Source organism: Labeo rohita, chromosome 14 (genome assembly GCF_022985175.1).
Source record: "Labeo rohita strain BAU-BD-2019 chromosome 14, IGBB_LRoh.1.0, whole genome shotgun sequence".
NCBI lineage: Eukaryota > Metazoa > Chordata > Actinopteri > Cypriniformes > Cyprinidae > Labeo > Labeo rohita.
The window spans coordinates 11,248,482-11,263,928 of NC_066882.1; the positions used below are offsets into that span (position 1 = coordinate 11,248,482).

Genomic DNA, 15,447 nt, shown 5'->3' on the forward strand with positions numbered 1-15,447 from the left:
GTGTCCTTTGCGCACAGAGCTGGTTGAAAGTGAGAGTCCTGTAGGACGGCCAGGTTTGTGTCAGGCACACATATACACACAGAGAGTCTCAATCTCTCCGGTCCTCCTGTTCTCTAGCTGTTTTGGAAGCAAAGTATGAAATTCCTGACAGTCCCATGGTAAATTTGACACATGGTGAGACCAGCAAGGGCTCAGAAGAGGGTTTTCCCTGAAGTAAGACTCTGAGCCTGAGCTGAAGAAATGCAAAAACTACCCTTCTGCAACTTAAAAGAATAACACAAGTCACCCTGAGTTCACCTCCTGGCCTTTCCCAGTCTATGCATGTGATTTAGTAGGAGTGGTCACACCTTTTTGTGCTGCTCATGAGTAATGGGATGCTTCCTCACTCACACACAAACCATTAAACTAGTGCTGTTGTGTCTGCATAGTCTCTGTCTGGCCCTCGAGAGGAATCATATGGGTTTGCGATGTGGGCGGAGCTTGTAAGTGCTTCACCCGTTTTCTATTTACTTCGCTTACACGCAATCTTATTATACGAATGACTGTCATATTGTGACAGGAATTAGGGGCACTGCTCTGGGAAAAATGTGGCAGGTACAGGGACAACAGCTTCCCTGTTCTTCTGCTTAAGCAGAGTAGGAAATGCAGCACAATGTCCGCTCTGATACACACTCACAGGACCTGCTATGACGTCATGCTGGACTGAACTTAATAAACTGACATTTAAACTTTATAAACTGAAAAAAGATAACTAATGATGCCATAATGCTTTTCTGATCACTTAAAGTCGGTGTAAAGCAATATTAAATATGTGTTCAGAGCTTGCCACATTACAGAAAACTGTGCTATTAACCGCCCAGACAAATTTTAATGATAAAAAACCCCACCAAGTTAATAAAATAAGTCAAAATCTTGAAAAAATAAGCATCCTCTGCTCTCAAATGCTGGGGGCATGGTGACGTTGATAGTGTTGCGTAATGCTGCGTTCATGCCATGCCGTGCTTTTCAGGATTTTTCTCCATATAATGGACTTCATTGGTGCCCTGATTTTGAACTTCCAAAATGCAGTTTAAATGCAGCTTCAGAGTGCTCTAAACAATCCCAGCTGAGGAAGAAGGGTTTTATTTAGCCAAACAATTCATATACTTTTAAATATAGCAATATGCGATAGCAATATGTGTGTTTGTTCACTGTGCACCCTCAATACCACGACTGAGGTGAGTCCCTTGAGCAAGGCACCGAACCCCCAACTGCTCCCCGGGCCCTGCAGCGATAGCAATATGCGATAGAAATATGTGTGTTTGTTCACTACTCACTACTGTGTGTGTGCACTTGGATGGGTTAAAATTCAGAGTATGGGTCACCATACTTGGCCACACGTCACGTCCTTTCCTTTCCTAAGCACAAAAGCTTGTGTAGCACAGGCTCTCGGATGCACGACTGAGTCGGTAAAACGATCCGAACTTCCCATCACTACTACGAATCACATCTAAGTTCATCGTCTGTGTACTCCGGCTCAAAAAGGTAGAGTATGCCGAAAAACTCCATCTTATTTTCTCCTACAACTTCAGAATCGTCCGACATCGTTGTACCTTTTTGTTTGTAAACAGCGTTTGACTTACTTGCACTTCCTTCTTTGCGCATTCGCTTTGTAAACACTGGGTGTGTGGTTCCGCTACGTTCCACATGACCTATCAACGTGATACAATAGTATGTAGCGTCGTGAATGCGCATCCCAGAGCCTGTGCTACACAAGCTTTAGTGCTTAAAAAGTATACAAATTTTTATTTTCCGGAAAAAATGGCAGATCGTTTCGCTAGATAAGACCCTTCTTCCTCGGCTGGGATCGTTTAGAGCCCTTTGAAGCTGCATTTAAACTACATTTTGGAAGTTCAAAATCGGGGCACCAATGAAGTCAGTTATATGGAGAAAAATCCTGAAATGCTTTCCTCAAAAACCATAATTTCTTTACAACTGAAGACAGGAAGACATGAACATCTTAGATGACAAGGGGGTGAGTTAATTATTTGTGAATTGTTGTTCTGGAAGTGGACTTCTCCTTTAACATAAACTGATGATATTCACAGTGTTAAACTACTTAACACAAACTGAGTGGTTGATGTTTTGTACACAGCCAATGAGCTTTATATTCAAACAGCTGATTAGCATTCACTATATTTGCATTTGGCTAATATTTTTGTGGAAACTGATCAATTTTCAAGATTCTTTAATTTATAGAAAATTCTAAATTATTATCATGCTGTGCTATGTCCTGTGTGAAGGGCAAATGACACTAATTTCATACACACTAATGGAAAAAAGTGAGAATAGACATTTCAGTGACGCATGGCACACATAAAGGATTTACAATACATAAACGCACGTTATATAAATTTACAATCGAACAAAATATAGAAAGGTAGAAAGATAGAAAAGACAAAAATGAAAAGAGTTGCCTAAATAAAAATACTTTATTTAGGCAGTAAAAAGGTTTAATTAAATTTAAATTTGACTCACAATAACTCTACTTTATCATATGTTGGCATAAACAAAAATACACAATATTTACATTTATGTACACTGCATTTCATAAAAAACAAATACAGAATTATGTGTGATTGGGTGAAGAATATGGCTTAGAAAAATTGGAAACAAGACAATTTGTGGGTCAAGATAAGTCTTGTAAGGCAACGAGTTTGACTGCGTATCAAGAGCTAATCTTTTAAAACTGATGTTGCCACAGCTTGTGTGCACAGGATAATACACAAAGCCGATATGCTATACATTAGCACAGATACTCGGATCTAGAGCTGTCACTCTTGTACGTCATTTGAGAGTCAATGCTTGAACGTGAGCACAGGAGCATCCTCTCTGACTCCTGAGTCTGCCTTCGTGCCCAAAGATCATTCGCCTGGCCGTTCAGAGTCCTTTGTTTCATAGTGAGCGTCTCAAACTTTACGTATGTCTCTTTTGAAAGGTCATCATCTGGTCCGTTGTTCCTGCTGCTGTTTCCTTTACAGCAGAGACATACGATCTTGTAGAGCAACACCACAATGAGAGGCACCGCAACCGCGCATGCGATACCGCCGGCGATCATCAGGATTTTGTTATGCCCATCTTCTCCACCGTTATCAAGAGTAGTAAAATCCACACATTGCTCTTTCCCCGCTACCGAACCCTTACTAACCAAACACACAGTGTAGACCTGATTAGGCATCAGATACTCCAAGAGCAGCTTCCCTTGACCAACTTCGGTATTGACCGTCTCTTTATCGTCTTTTGCATCATATGGAAAGTAGAACACTGTTAAGGGCGTGTTGCTTGGCAAACCTTCAGCTCTCCATAGTAAGACCGCCGTGTCGCTTGTCTCCTCCACTACTTCAATGTCTCTGAGGTCAGCTTTCTTTTTAGATTTGTCGCTTGCTGTTGAACCTTTGCCATTCTTGCTTTGCTGGATCTTAGCTGGCTTGTCTCCATCCGGTGGAGACCTCTGAATTCCTCCACCTGGTCCTGAATTCTTCCTGGTTGTCAGCAGCGGCATTGTGGTCATGGTAGCTCTGGTTGTGAGCACAGGGCTTAAGGTAGTATAAAATGGCATCTTAGTCCCTGGTAATGAAGTTACGGGTTGATCGTCGGGCCGCTTGGTTATGTTTATTGGTGGGGATGGCGTTGAGGGCTCCACTCCATCCACAGACAGGGTGATGTACGCCTCGGCATTTCCCGCAAAGTTCTTGGCCTTGCAACGGTAATTGCCTGCATCTTTAAACACGATACTGTGCAAACTAAGGATGGACCAACGGACCCCCTCACCTGGAGATTCCTGCACAACTACAGAGGCAAGACATAAAATGATAAGCAACGACCTAAAAACATAAATATTTGTAACAAAAAGAAACAATGCTTTAGATGTTGCTAGAACTAAGTATGTTTACATTAGGGATAAACCAATATTACAATTCTGCCTTTATTAAAGCCATATGTTATAAGGATGTAAATCTCCTTTCAGTTAAGGAGACAATTTGTTAAACATAATTAAATACATACACTACCATTCAAAAGTTTGCGGTCCGTAAGATTTTTTAATGTTTTTAAAAGAAATCTCTTATGCTCACCAAGGGTGCATTTATTTGCATTATTAAAGATTATTAGGGATGAACCAGCAATTAAATGTTGCCTGATACGAAAAAGACGATAATCACTGTCATATTATAGGCAATAAATGATATATATTGAGGCTGTTGATCATTTAATTTATATATTAAAATTAAAATAATGTTTATATATTATTTATATTATACATAATATGTTATATTAAATTAGGGATGCACAATATAAAAGTCTGAACAATTTACTGATAATTATTTTATGGCCAGTCAATACAATTTTCTGCCATTAAATATATATTATATGATATACTGTTTTGTCTAAATAATAATAAAAAATTAAAAACTAAAATCAATCATTTTAAACGTTAAAACTGTATATAATACGAAAGCCCGTTTCCGCCACTGAATAAAAAAAAGGAGTAATTGTGACTTTTTATCTCCTCAATTCTGACTTTATAACACTTTATAATTGTGAGTTATTAGGTCAGAATTGTGAGATACAAACTCACAATTCTTATAACACATCAGTCTTTTTTTCTTCTCATAAGTGGGCTTTATGACATGCAATTGCGAGTTATATCACAGAATTCTGATAAAAGTCAGAATTGTTAGAAAACAAATGAGAGTGATCACAAACACAAACAAATGATCACAAATGAGTTTATATATTGCAATTCTGACTTTTTTATCTTGAAGTTCTGACTATATTTCTTGCAATTGTGAGTTTATATAATGCAATTCTGAGAAAAAAGTCGGAATTGTGAGAAAAAAAATCTAAATTGTGAGATATTAACTTGCATTTGCAAAAAAAAAAAAGTGCATTTCTGACTTTTTTCACATTATTCTGAATTTAAGTTCTGACTTTATTTCTTACAATTTTGAGCTTATCATTTAATTCTGAGAAAAAAAAGTCATGATTGTGAGTTTTTATCTCAAAATTCTGACTTTATTTCTTGCAATTGTGAGTTTACATCAAGTGTTTGTGAGAAAAAAAAGTCAAAATAGCAAGTTTGTATCAGGCAATTCTGAGAAAAAAAGTAAGAGCTATGAGAAAATGTCTCACATAATATATCATGTAATTCTGACTATAACTCGCAATTGTGAGTTTATATCTCACAATTCTGCGAAAAAAAATTTGTATCAGGCAATTCTGAGGAAAAAAGTCAGAACTATGATATAAAAAGTAGCAATAACCTTTTTTATTTATTATTCAGTGGCACAAATGGGCTTCCATAACTTAAGCATCACACAACTTTAATGTACAGTATGAAAACGGATATTCATCAGATTTATTAAAAATATATTTAACAGTGTTATTAAATTGTTAGTGTTTTTAAAGTTAAATTTTACATAATCAAAATGTAAAAACATGAACAGTTAAATATTCAATATCAATTATGTGATTAAAAAAAACTCTAATATCCTGCAGTCCTCCTAGTTTGCATCTTAAAAGTAAGATTAAGTTGAATTAACACAATAATTTGTCTTTTTAAAATGTCATTTAAACACCTTAGTCCAGCTGAAATTTTACCAGTTTGACTTCGTCCAGCATGTATACATATTAACTGGACTATAATTAACATACGCTCAAAGACAGACATTGAAAGTGCATTTAATCCTTCAAATATTCTGTTACACATAGTGTAATTTTAGGAGAAGACTGTCACTCAACTACAAAAAATGCTGTAGTTCAGTTATAACTGCACAATATACATTGTGACATTCATACCTGTGTTGTTGACCACCGTTCCATCAGCTCTGGTCCAGAGAAGTGTGGGAGTAGGGAACCCAGTGGCGTCACACCGCAGAAGCACATTGCTGCCCAGTGGTGAAGTGATCTTAGTTGCTGAAGTCATAACTGACGGCTTGAGGCACTGATCCAGTTCAGCCCGCTGGAACAGAACGCCAACTAAGTTCTCCGGTCCACTGCATGTCAGAACCTGATCCATCAACACCACAGGTATGCTGGCCATCTTAGACAACTCAATGAGCTTGGAAATCCGACAGTCACAGTACCAAGGGTTGTCCTGTAGACCTGCAAATATTGAAATATTTGCTTAGAGTATGTACAAAGGCCTTCAAACCTTCAAACTCCACGTTTTAACACTTTTTTACAAGACTTTCAAATGAGACTGTGAAGTGAGCATTCACATTTGAATTGCAATTCTGTAATATGTTTTGCTTCAATTCAAATTGCACAACCAATGTATATTGTTTTTGCAGTGGGTTACCTCAAACATAGATTGGCTCTAGCAAAGTGTGCTTTGCATGTTGGATTTAAAAAGCATATTTGTAATGCATGAACTGATAAAATGTATACCTATAATGCAACGTAGGATACTTTGGATAAAGGGATCTGCGAAATGGAGAAACATCACTTCTCTTACTGAAAAACTCAAAGCCACATGCTTACTTATTCAACTATTATAATAAAACAGCAGTTTACTCCCATCAAATCAGAAAGCTGTAAATCTTGAAGCCAGGATGTCTTGTCCGGCTCGCATGCATCAGGTGTTGGACATTAACACCACAGTGTGCCCATAATTCTGTCTACGGCAGGATGAAGGTCAGTTGACTGTAAACAGGGAATTAGACAGTCCACTGATGTAATTCAACAGCTGGATGGTGGCAACTGCTAATATTCTGATGATACAGGGTAAATCCTGGTCATACTGGCTTTTGTGCTCATTTTTACAGTTGTATGGTACCTGGTGAAACTACAGAATATGCAGTTGCATTTAAAGGGGTCATCGGATGCCCATTTTCCACAAGTTGATATGATTCTTTAGGGTCTTAATGAAAAGTCTATAATATACTTTGGTTAAAAATTCTCAATGGTTGTGTAAAACAACACCCTTTTTACCTTGTCAAAATGAGCTTTGCAAAAATCATCTCATTCTAAGGGGTTGTTCCTTTAAATGCAAATGAGCTCTGCTCGCCCCGCCCCTCTCTTCTCTCTGTGGAGTGACAAGCCTGTTTACTTTAGCCGCGCTTAACCGCTAAACTTCCTAACTACTACGTTATAAGGAAAGGCGATCGCAAAGACTCATTTAAAAAACCTTTATATTCACTTCTGCTGTAAGTGAAGCTGGATCACAAATGATTCGCGCAAACATAGTTGGATATATGTAGATCGGGAGGCACATTCCCTCCACAAACAAACTTAATCCACTGCATCTTCAGCAGATCAGATGTCGGTGTCACCACCGCGGTCTCTGTGGCTCCCTCAGACCGCCGCCAGCGGGAACCCTCCCCGGACTTTTAACCAACTACATTTCCCATAACCCCGTACCTGGACTCCCACTTCCGGTTCCGGGTTTCCCGGTTCACTTCCCGTCAGTCGGCCATTTTAAGCCGGCCGATCTGGCGGGATCTTCGCAAAGTTTTGGTTAGCTAGACTATCAATCCTGAGCGTTTTCCTTTCTATTGTTATTCTGTTGCCGACTGGACTGTTTGTTATCGTTTGTTGATTCTTGCTGCCTGCCCCGACCCCTTTGCCTGGATTACTGTTTACTCTTTGGATACTCCTCGTTGTTCCCGTTTGCTCGTGTTTTGAACTCTGCCTGGTGTACTCCGTTTTGCTAATAAAGATGTCGCATGTGGATCGCCCGTCTCCGGATCAGTCTCTGACCCTGTCACAGTCGGGAGTAAATGACGACCACTATGTTCATTATTACATCCAGCAACACAACACCTCGATCGTTCAATCTAACTTACATCCCTGCTCCAGCATCGAAACAATGGAGGTTACTGGACTGTGACAGCTGGTCTGAGGTAGGATGCTCATGTCCATCAACTATTGTGGGAGCGGCCTCTGTCGGTGTGACGGCACACCGACAGGCATCTGAGAATGGCTCGATTTGAAAAAGGGGATATTATTTTTACAGATTAATTAAAAACCACTGCATGGTTTTAAAGGGTAGATTTGTACATACACTGCCAACACACATTAATGTTCAAACAACATAAAAAAGTGAACTTTGCATCCGATGACCCCTTTAAAGGATTACTCCACCGCAAAATGAAAAATTTGTCATTAATCACTTACCCCCATGTCGTTCCAAACCCGCAAGCTTTGTTCATCTTTGGAACACAATTAAGATATTTTGGATGATAACCAGGAGGCTTGTGACTGTCCCATTGACTGCCAGGTAAATACAACTGACAAGACCCAGAAAAGTAGGAAATACATTGTCAAAATAGTCCATCTGCCATCAGTTCAATCTGAATTTTATGAAGTGACAAGAATGCCTTTTGTATGCAAAGAAAAAATATATATATCGGTTTTATTCAACAATTTGTCTTCTCCACATCAGTGTAGTACCATTTTGGAGAGTATCTGCTGGACGCAAACTGCTTACGCTGTTCTGTGTCAGTCGCACCACATGGATGCGTTTTCTACGTATATTTACGCTTTGATTTGAATGAAAACAGCGTATCCAGTGTACACAGTTTGCGTCCAGCGGATAATCTCCAAAATGGCACTACGCTGACACGGAGGAGACGAATTGTTGAAAAAGAAATGTTAGTTTTTTTCTTTGCGTACAAAAAGTATTGTCGTTGCTTCATAAAATTCAGATTGAACGACTAACGGCAAATGGACAAATTTGACGATGTCTTTCATACTTTTCTGGGTCTTGACAGTGGTATTTACCTGGCAGTCAATGGAACAGTCACAAACCTCCTGGTTTTCATCCAAAATTATTAATAATAAGTGATTAATGACAAAATGTTCATTCATGGGGCGGAGTAACCCTTTAAGCAATATCACATAAGCAAAAGTGCTGTTGTACTGAGACTCTGACTTTGACAGGACAGTCATTTCCTGAAAGTAGCAATGTTTTTGAATGAATCAGTTGAATAAATGATTGAAATAGCTCTGTTCTTTCACTAGATGCCATGCAAGTGTACTCCTGAATTGTATATCCACATGAATCTTTAGCTGGGATCTGCTGTTTATGTGCCACTGAGCAAACATATGAATCATCCTCTTCCCAGATGAGCACTTCAAAGAAACTTAAATCTCAGAGCCTTGCACACAGTTGGAAGTCCCATTAGAAGATTAGCTTGTACTTAACTTGGGAGAGCCCATGAAGACACAGCCTAGATTTAGATATTTAAAGATCACAGTTACTATAAAAAGACATGGTGAAGAGAGCGATATTATTGAATCTTTTTAGATTGTAATTCATATGTCTTCACCTAGATTCCTTGCATTTTAGGAAGAGAAAAACCTTGTAAACAAGTCGTGCACTTCAGCGTACTTTTTAAAAAAGTACTTATTACAGAAAAAATAGAAACAAATATACTTCAAAAATTTTAACGCTGGATTGTATGTTTTTTCAAAGTGACATGAAAAAAAATGTAATTTAGTACAATTAAAAATATAACATTTAAATGTAATTAAAACATAATTACTTTAATTTGTCCTTTAAAGGAAAACTTTTCAATTTTTTTTTTAAATCATTATTATTATTATTTTTAAGTACAGATAGGTGGCATATTTCATTAATATTATGCTATCTGCAAGTACAGTTAAACAATTTTTTAAAGGTATGACGTGCACTACAAGTGCACATTTAATACAATTAATTGCACAACTATTTTGAATCGTCCTTAGATTCTGGGTTTCTTTTCCTGACTCAGTTTATGTCAAAAAAGCAAGCTAAGGTCACTTAGAATGATAATTCTGTCATAATGCATATTCAGCATCATAATGCATATTTTAGATGTGCCATTATCATTTTTACCCACCAAGAACAATCTTTTGAGAAGCATTGGCACTGGGCAGGATGCCTGAAAATGGAGGCCAGATGTCCACCAGGTCAGAGGGAAGAGTAGTTAGCTTGTTACTTGAAATGTCTAGGTAGGTGATGTTAACCAAGTAAGGTGCTGCCTCCACAGGAACAATAGTCAAGCGGTTGTTGTGCAGGTCCAAGGTCCTCAGACTGGGCATCTCTTTCAGAGACTCCCAAGGAAAGGTTGCGATCATGTTCCCATCCAGCCGCAGCTCATGAAGAACTTTCAGATTGTAGAAACTGCCAGGATCCACAGAGGTGACTGAATTGTATGTTATCCACAGGTAGCGTAACTCGGACAGGTAATAGAAGGCCTCGGTGGGCACTCGACGCACAGCCGTCTTCTCCACCCGCAGCTTCACTGTGTCCACAGGGACGTTGACTGGAATATCTGACATGTCAGGATCATTGCATAGAACAGACCTAGAGTGGGTTTTTATAGCAGAGGTTAATCACTTTGGCCAATATGAGCATATGTGTAGTAATGTTTTTTTTAACATTCCTAATTTAAGTTTGTCCTTGTCTGATTCTGTTAAACCCTCTGTCCACCTTATTTTCCCCCGTAAGAGTGGATGTGGCCTTTAGTCAATTTTATGGGTCTGGCTTCTGGTCTCTCCCTCGTTATTTTTAGCTGTACAAAACCGCTCGTTTTCCTGCTTGATATTGCAAATTGGTGTGTCTTACCATATTATTTTAATGTATTATTATTTTAATTATGAACACACTGGTTTATAGTGCAAACAGTTTTACCATTTACTGCACATTGTTATTCTTCTGGTTATGTCCCTATAGCAGCTAATGAACCAGAAGTCTAGCCCATAGGCTTATTTCCGTATTAAAGAATAAGGTGGATAAAACAGTAGGCTACACCGGCTATTATTCAAAATGGTTTCCTGTAACTAAGCCCTTTAGATAAACACAAGCTAATAACCCACGTGATAGTTTGAAATCATAATAGTTTATTAGCATATTTATTATCCCATTTATTTATATGAAAGTTTATTTAGAGGAAGAATGATATGAATATATACTTTAGCATTCTAGACTGTTATTGAATGACAAATTGAATAAAATAGTTTTTAAAAGACTTAAAATTTCATAATATTACTGCAATGTATAAATAAACATCTTTAAGCAACTTCAAAAGGTAGACTACATTAGGAAATAAGCAGATTTCCCTTTAGTGCCTGTGAAAATCTGTAAAAAGAAGATGAATTGCCAAGATATGTTTATATAGGCTTTTTAAAGTAATATTTCTTCAATATTAAGGAACATACTATTATAACATAAAAACAAAAATCTTGCTTATTTTAGTTCATATTTTATATTAGACATTTTTGTTGTATTGCTTATATTGCTGAAATCATATTTTTTTTCAGTTTATTCCATTGTGCATATTTATTCTGTTTACTTCTGTTAAATAATAAACTTATACACATTTGTCTGTGGTTTAAACATTTTTAAAAGTAATTTATTAAAAGTTATGAAAAAGCCTAAATTATGATTTCTCCAAATGCTAAATTATTTTCGGTTTATTCCACTTCGTTAGGCTATATTTTCCCACGTCTCTCTACTTACTTTACTATTTTTATTCCAGAAATTATACTATAAACCTAAAAGTTGAAAATTTACATTTTATTTTTAAATATAACATATAGATTTTGAAATATATATTTATATACATGTATATAAATAAAATATCTTTAGTTATATAAATAAATATATACAATTTATATTTTATATTTTAAATATATTTTAATTTTTATTTGTTTTATATACACTACCAGTCAAACATTTTTGAGCAGCAACATTTTTAATTTTGTCTCATCTGCTTACCAAGCCTGCATTTACTTGATCCGAAATACAGCAAAAACAGTAACATTTAAAAAAAAAAAAAAATTTACTATTTAAAAATAACTGTTTTCTATTTGAATATATTTTAAAATATAAATAATTATTGTGATCAAAGCTGAATTTTGAGTATTATTACTGCAGCCTTCAGTGTCACATGATCATTCATAAATCCTTCAGAAATCATTCTAATATGCTGATTTGATGTTTACCAACATTAGAAACAGTTGAGTACTTTTTTTTTTTTTCAGGATTCATTGATGAATAGAAATATCCAAAGATCAGCATTTATAAAATAATGAAATGAAATTAAAACATTTGTAACATTATACACTATATCATTTTTCTAAAATAAATTATAAAAATTAATACTTTTATTTAGCAAGGTGATGATAAAGTGATGAAGTGATGATAAAGGCATTTATAATGTTACAAAATATTTCTATTTCAGATACATGCTGTTCTTCTGAACTCATCAAAGAAACCTGAAAAAAAAAATATGCTCAGCTGTATTCAACATTAATAATAATAATAATAATAATAATAATAATAATAAATGTTTTTTGAGCAGCAAATCAGAATATTAGAATGATTTGTGAAGGATCATGTGACTGGAGTAATGATGCTAAACATTCAGCTTTGAAATCTCAGGAATAAATAGCATTTTAAAATATATTAAAATAGAAAACAGTAATTTGAAATAGTAATACTATTTCAAAATTGTAGTGTTTTTGCTGTACTTTGGATCAAACAAATGCAGGCTTGGTAAGCAAAAAAAAAAACTTATTTAAAAAACATTAAAAACCTTACTGTTCAAAAACCGTTGACTGGTAGTGTATCTATTATATTTGTGTCATTATTATTATAGAGAAATAGTTTTCTTACCTGCTGCCAGTGCCATCGCTGCGTCCGTGGTACACACAGGTGCATTGGGAAGGGCAGAAGGATTGTGCCACACTCCAGCAGCCCAGGAGAACCTGAGCCACCAGCAGACGATACATCCTTCAGTCAGATGAACCAGCACGGACCCACGCACTCACACTCACACACATCAGATCCCACTCGATCATCAGTGGACAAAAACTCCTTTATCGGCCCTCAAGGAAAACCAATAAAAGCAAGAAAAGTACCTCGCAGCACGCATCTTGTTTAGCATGCTAACAGGTGAGACGGACACAAGAAGAGCGGGAGGATTGGGAGTTGCGCACAGGGATGGGTGGGGGGAACCCAGATTAGAAAGAGGATTTCTCAAGGCTGAGTAGGTCACTAAAGTTGAACAGAGTGGGATGGGAAGTGTGTGCGAGTTTATTCGTGTTTATGAGTTGCATTAGTGTGTGTGACTGAGTTTGAGGAGGAGGAGGATAAGCTGTGCAGGCACACTCTAATCGGCTATAACTACAAGAAGGTTCTCTCGGCGTCATCACGTGACCGCTCGCAGACACATTTCCATCCTTCACCTGGTGTATGAACTGATTTTGGCTGCGCTTCGGCTCTTTCCGTCACCTCCCTCGCCTCAAGTGTTGCGTGCATGAAGGCTAGATGACACCTGTGTGTAAGATCAAGTACAGGTCATGATTTACTGAGAGCAGGTCAGGCCGCAGACAGGCCAAACTGTTCTGTCTGTGTCTGAGAGACATATAATGGCTTCAGAAAATACTGAGATGAAACATACTGACCATAATGTATCCACCCTTTTCTTCAACGCAAAAACAAGTCTATGGGTGAAACCTCCATTTCATTATCCAGGGGGAAATAACGAGAAGAATAATAACGTGCAGTAAACGGTAAAACTTTTTGCACGACAAACCTGTGTTCATAATTAAGATAATACATTAACATGGTAAATCACAGTTTGCAATATCAAGCAGCAAAACAAGCTGTTTTGTACAGCTAAAAATAGCTAGATGCGGATAAGACCAGAAGCCAGACCGGGAAGAAAAAGTTGGATAAATAAAAACTGGTTAATGTACATTAGGTGGCCTAATAAACATATTTCCCTTCAGTACCAGTTTGTCAGAACATGATTAATCGCCAAGGGTGTGTTAATGTAGGCCAGTGTAACGTTACAGCATGAGTATCAACAGAAAACATGCACACTGCACAGGCTAATTAAAAACATCATTGTGAAATGTGTCCATCCATATGTTACTGACCTTATGTAGCCCCGCCCCCTTTTTAGCTGTTCTGGTTGTATTTCCACAGTGATCTGACGGAATTATTAATAAACCGCTCATTTTAAAATCTTCCTGCTCTTTTGACATTTGTTAAGACACTTGCTTTAAACATTACAATGCTCACGATAACTTAACTCTACAATTAACACTACGTTACATAAATCCACTTTACCAGCTAAATTACTCTTAGACAGCAATGCCATAGAAATATACAGAGCTACCGCACAAACGGAAGTTCACAGACAGTATTCTAAAGATGGTGACGTGCTTGTCACAATAATTTCCGGTCAGTTTTGTGAAATTTACATTTAGTCATTTAGCAATTGAATTGTTTCATTTTGATTTGTCATCTGTAAGGAAATTACAAGTGTTGAACAAGTGCAGTGAATTGCTTGTAATGTTACCACTGTGTTACCAACATTCTTAAAGGAGAACTCCACTTCCAGAGCAACAATTTACAAATAATTTACTCACCCCCTTGTCATCCACAATGTTCATGTCTTTCTTTCTTCAGTCGTAAAGAAATTATGTTTTTTGAGGAAAACATTTCAGCATTTTTCCCCATATAATGGACTGCTATGGTGCCCCGATTTTGAACTTCCAAAATGCAGTTTAAATGCAGATTCAAACGATGCCTGGACTGTTTTTGTTCCGGTTCATGACAGTTAGGGTATGTCGGAAAACTCCCATCTCATGTTCTCCCTCAGCGTGTTTGATCTTTTTCGCATGTTCACTTTGCAAAGACTGGGTCGGAACTTCTGATGATTTTAAAATGATTTTTGAAGTGGAGGGAGAAAATACAGTCAGAGTTTTTCGACATACCCTAACTGTCTTGAGCCAGAATACACAGAGTTCAAGGACTGCAAGGCAAGACGAGCATTTGAGAATAAAAAGTATTTAAATTGTAGTTTCAAAATCAGGGCACTATAGTAGTATTTCTTTACGACTGAAGAAAGAAAGATATGAACATCGTGGATGACAAGGTGGTGAGTAAATTATTTGTAAATTGTTGTTCTGGAAGTGGACTTATCCTTTAAGGTGTGCAGTATTTTCAGGGAAACGCACTATGAACTCCAAAAGTGGGCAGAACCTCCAAAATGGGACGGGGTCTCGTAGCGCAAAGACTTCCCTAATTGCTCTGGCTTCAGCCTATTGTTATTGACTTAACTTTCAAAACTAAACTTTATTAAACATTGTTAGCAGTTGATCTCAAATTAAAAAAACTATGATACATGAATAAATATGCTCAGTGAGAGCAGAGCCCCAAAGCTCGTGGCCAGTGGTTAATGATATAAACTGGAATCACCCACAAGCTTCACCGTGAGCCATCCCAGTGAAGCACAGGGGAAAGGTTTTACTGCTTTGCTTTAAGCAACGGGGGCATCTCGGGGCTTGAAATTCGCAGAGTAGGAGGGGGTAGTGACGCTGGATGTGACTAAAAAGGTCCAATTTTCGGGTGAAGTCTGGTTGGGGAGTTACAGAACGGCCCGGCGATCTCATATCGCATAATCTTATTAA

General features: G+C 37.3%; 1 protein-coding gene across 2 annotated transcripts; it reads right to left on the reverse strand.

Annotated features, from left to right (window-relative positions):
• Positions 1–2,496: 2,496 nt before the first annotated feature.
• lrit3a (info leucine-rich repeat, immunoglobulin-like and transmembrane domains 3a) lies at positions 2,497–13,929 on the reverse strand. Of its 2 annotated transcripts, XM_051127161.1 has the most exons (5): positions 13,432–13,929; positions 12,641–13,301; positions 9,861–10,327; positions 5,836–6,141; positions 2,497–3,828 (listed from the first exon to the last, which is right to left on the reverse strand). In XM_051127161.1, the coding sequence occupies exons 2-5, from the start codon at positions 12,754–12,756 to the stop codon at positions 2,786–2,788; spliced, it is 1,932 nt and encodes a 643-aa protein (XP_050983118.1). In that variant the 5' UTR covers positions 12,757–13,301; positions 13,432–13,929; the 3' UTR covers positions 2,497–2,785. The 2 variants fall into 2 exon arrangements, with proteins under 2 accessions (XP_050983118.1, XP_050983117.1); XM_051127160.1 differs by lacking the exon at positions 13,432–13,929 and having other exon boundaries at positions 12,641–13,338.
• Between the last annotated feature and the right edge of the window lie 1,518 nt (positions 13,930–15,447).

Coding starts and splice junctions, on each gene's coding strand:
- lrit3a (XM_051127161.1), bottom strand. CDS start 12,756: ATGTATCGTCTGCTGGTGGCTCAGGTTCTCCTGGGCTGCTGGAGTGTG. Junction 10,328..12,640: donor AGCGATGGCACTGGCAGCAG/GTAAGAAAACTA, acceptor AACCCACTCTAG/GTCTGTTCTATGCAATGATC. Junction 6,142..9,860: donor TTCTCAAAAGATTGTTCTTG/GTGGGTAAAAAT, acceptor CAATATTTGCAG/GTCTACAGGACAACCCTTGG.